General features: G+C 48.2%; 1 protein-coding gene across 1 annotated transcript; it reads left to right on the forward strand.

Moving 5' to 3' along the window:
* Positions 1 to 1,218: 1,218 nt before the first annotated feature.
* Positions 1,219 to 2,623, forward strand: LOC133885816 (TLC domain-containing protein At5g14285-like). The gene has a single exon (XM_062325564.1). It carries the CDS (start codon positions 1,540 to 1,542, stop codon positions 2,296 to 2,298), a length of 759 nt encoding a protein of 252 aa, XP_062181548.1. The 5' UTR covers positions 1,219 to 1,539; the 3' UTR covers positions 2,299 to 2,623.
* The last annotated feature ends 262 nt before the right edge of the window (positions 2,624 to 2,885 follow it).

Below are 2,885 nucleotides of genomic sequence, written 5' to 3' on the forward strand. Positions count from 1 at the left end.
CGAGCATGAATGATTCTGATCTGACACAACTCACAAGTTGCATCGCTGGGGAAGATCTACAACAAGCCCCACACGCTTAGCTAAAGCAAAATGTGGATTTCGGGTTTGTTTCCGATGAGGGTACCTGCTCCACCGACCCGACGACCTTACTTGATTTATTTCATTGGTTTTCGATAGCTTTCATTGGTTCTTTTCTTTTCTTTTTACCCCTTTTTGGCCGAGGAACCATGGAAATGCTAATAAACACCGAGTAAAGTACAATGTGTACTGAGTTTGGATTGAAAAAGTTTAGTTATGTCCATAATAGTTCTACTTTACACTATCTTTCTTTGTTGCACTTTATTAGACTACTTGAGAGAGCATGCTATTTACCTATATGGTGCTCATGTATTAGATATAAGTTGCTTTGTCCGAAACCAAATAACACAAACTTTGGCAACTTTATTTGTAGCGTCATTAACCCCTATTTTAAGTTAGGCAAGTTATCCTCATAAGTGGAAAAAAACTAGGCAAGTTTAAAATATTTGGTAAAGCATACTTTTATGGCTTGCACATGAGACCAACTACCCACCCCATTTTCCAAATACTAGATTTTATGATATCATTGTGCAATTTTATTAAAAACATCTTTTTTTCTTGACGGAATATCAATACCTTTTCCACAACCTAGCATGACCAGATACCAGATGTATTGGGCGAAGTTCTATATCAAACCATTTATGTGTATGTTAAGACCTTATAATTTAGGTAGTAGCTGAGTCCTATATATGTAGGTGTAGAAGACAATTTTATCACATATGTAATACATGGGTGAATTATTTTTCACGACTTTACACAAAAAAAAATGAGTTTTAAATGTAAGTATCATAATAAAATATGTTATACATTGTATGTCGCATCATCCTATTAGCATTTGATTATAGTGCACTGAAGCCGATACAAGACAATGAAAGAAAATAAGCCCAGTTAGCTGCACGAAGAGTGAAACAACTAATCAACCAGGGCAAACTTTTGGTGGATTTTTTCTAAAAAAGAAAAAAATCATGTAAGATTTTTTGCAATTTTACTTTCACGAAAAGAAGCAAAAAGACACCTCTTTTTAAGGTGAGCGTATCCAATCTGGACCAGAAGAGGCAGCAGCAAACCGGATCGGGCACTAACCCAGGTCCGGATCCAACCCTAGCCACATAAACAAACACGCAAACCCCTAATCATCCTCAAATTTAGACGAAAGAAACAAAAAAAACTCGTTTAAATCTCGCCCTTAATCGGCCCAATCCCCACCTCGCCTCGCGTTCTCTCCCTTCCCACTAAGCCGCAGCCGCAGCCGGAGCCCGAGAGGCATCCACCTCCACGGTTCCGCCGCCGCCTCACCTCGCTGCCCGAAGCCATCTCCCCCATCGAATCCCCACCTACCCTTCCCCGCCCCCGCCGCGCCCATTCGCCTCGATCCGGCGCTGGTCTGGAGGGTTCCTCCTCCCGCCCCCGCCCCCCCTCCGGGCTTCCTGCTGAATCTCGCGGCTTCCCGGGGCCCGGGCCATGGATTTGTTTGCCTCGTTGGCCGCCGAGGAGCGGTGTCTGTACCCGGCGTTCCTCGCCATGTACGCCGCCATCTACTGCGTCGGCCACGCCGTGTTCCGGCGGTGGGCGCCGCGGCAGCGGCTGGACGGCGCCAGCTGCCTCATCTCGCTCTTCCACGGCACCCCCGCCGCACTAGCCGCCGCCGCGGCCATCCTCGCGCAGCCCCCCGCGGCACGGAGCTTCGCTGCGCCCAATACCACCCTACAGGGCCACGTCCTCGACTACAGCGTCGCCTACTTCACCATGGACCTGCTCCACTACCTCGCCTTCCTGCCCGGGGACTACCTCTTCATCGCGCACCACCTCGCCACGCTCTTCGTCTTCCTCACCTGCCGCTACCTCGTCCGCCACGGCGCCTTCGCGCTCCTCGTCCTCCTCGTGCTCGCCGAGGCCACCAGCCTGCTGCAGAACGTCTGGACACTCGCCGGGATCTGGCGGGACCAGTCCCCCGCAGCCGCACGCGTGTACGGCGTCCTGTCGCCGCCCTTCTACGTGCTGTACACGCTCGTCAGGGGCGTCGCCGGCCCGCTCTTCTTGCTCAAGATGAGCGTTTTCTACCTGTCCGGGCAGGCCGTCGACGTCATCCCGTGGTGGGTGCGGATCTCTTGGATCGCCGTTGTCGGCACCGCCATAGCGGTGAGCAACCTGTGGATTTGGAACCTCTGGAAGGAGCTTTTCAGTGAACGGAAGCAAGTCGTGGCAAAGAAAGCCACATAGCTCTAACTCTGACCATGTACGGTGTACCATGTAGCAGCTGAATCTTTCAAAGTTGCTGCGACAATCGACACGGATGATGAGGATGATTGTTTTGATGATCTGGTAAAAGCTGATCTCGGATGACATTGGTGGAGAATGCTTATCTGTAAGATATCTCTTCATTCTTTCATTGAAAAATCAGGTCAGAAAACTAGTTTAGTGTGCTCCTCTTCACATTGGCATTGTGTGAGAAATTGTTTGAAGCGTGTGTTATCTCTAGTGTTTGGTCAAAATGTACGAATGGAATACTTGATAAACAATGGCAAATGGGTATTACGTTGTTTAATGTCATTGGGTTTGACCGGATGTTCCTTCAACTTGCATACAATCGTTTTGTTCGCTGGTTGCTTTCTTCAAGTTACCGCAAACAATTTAATTGCTTAGTATGTTGCTCAATGGAACAAGTAAAAATATCAGCCTCTTCGTGTTGTGTAAGCAATGGATATAACCATTCTTGTGAACCAAGGTTTCAGAGCAGTAGGTAGTGTCTATACAGGCTGACCAATTTGACCACAGATAAGTTTACCTAGCTGAAGGAACTGGGCACT

This window comes from Phragmites australis, chromosome 11 (genome assembly GCF_958298935.1).
Source record: "Phragmites australis chromosome 11, lpPhrAust1.1, whole genome shotgun sequence".
In the NCBI taxonomy this organism is placed as follows: Eukaryota; Viridiplantae; Streptophyta; class Magnoliopsida; order Poales; family Poaceae; genus Phragmites; species Phragmites australis.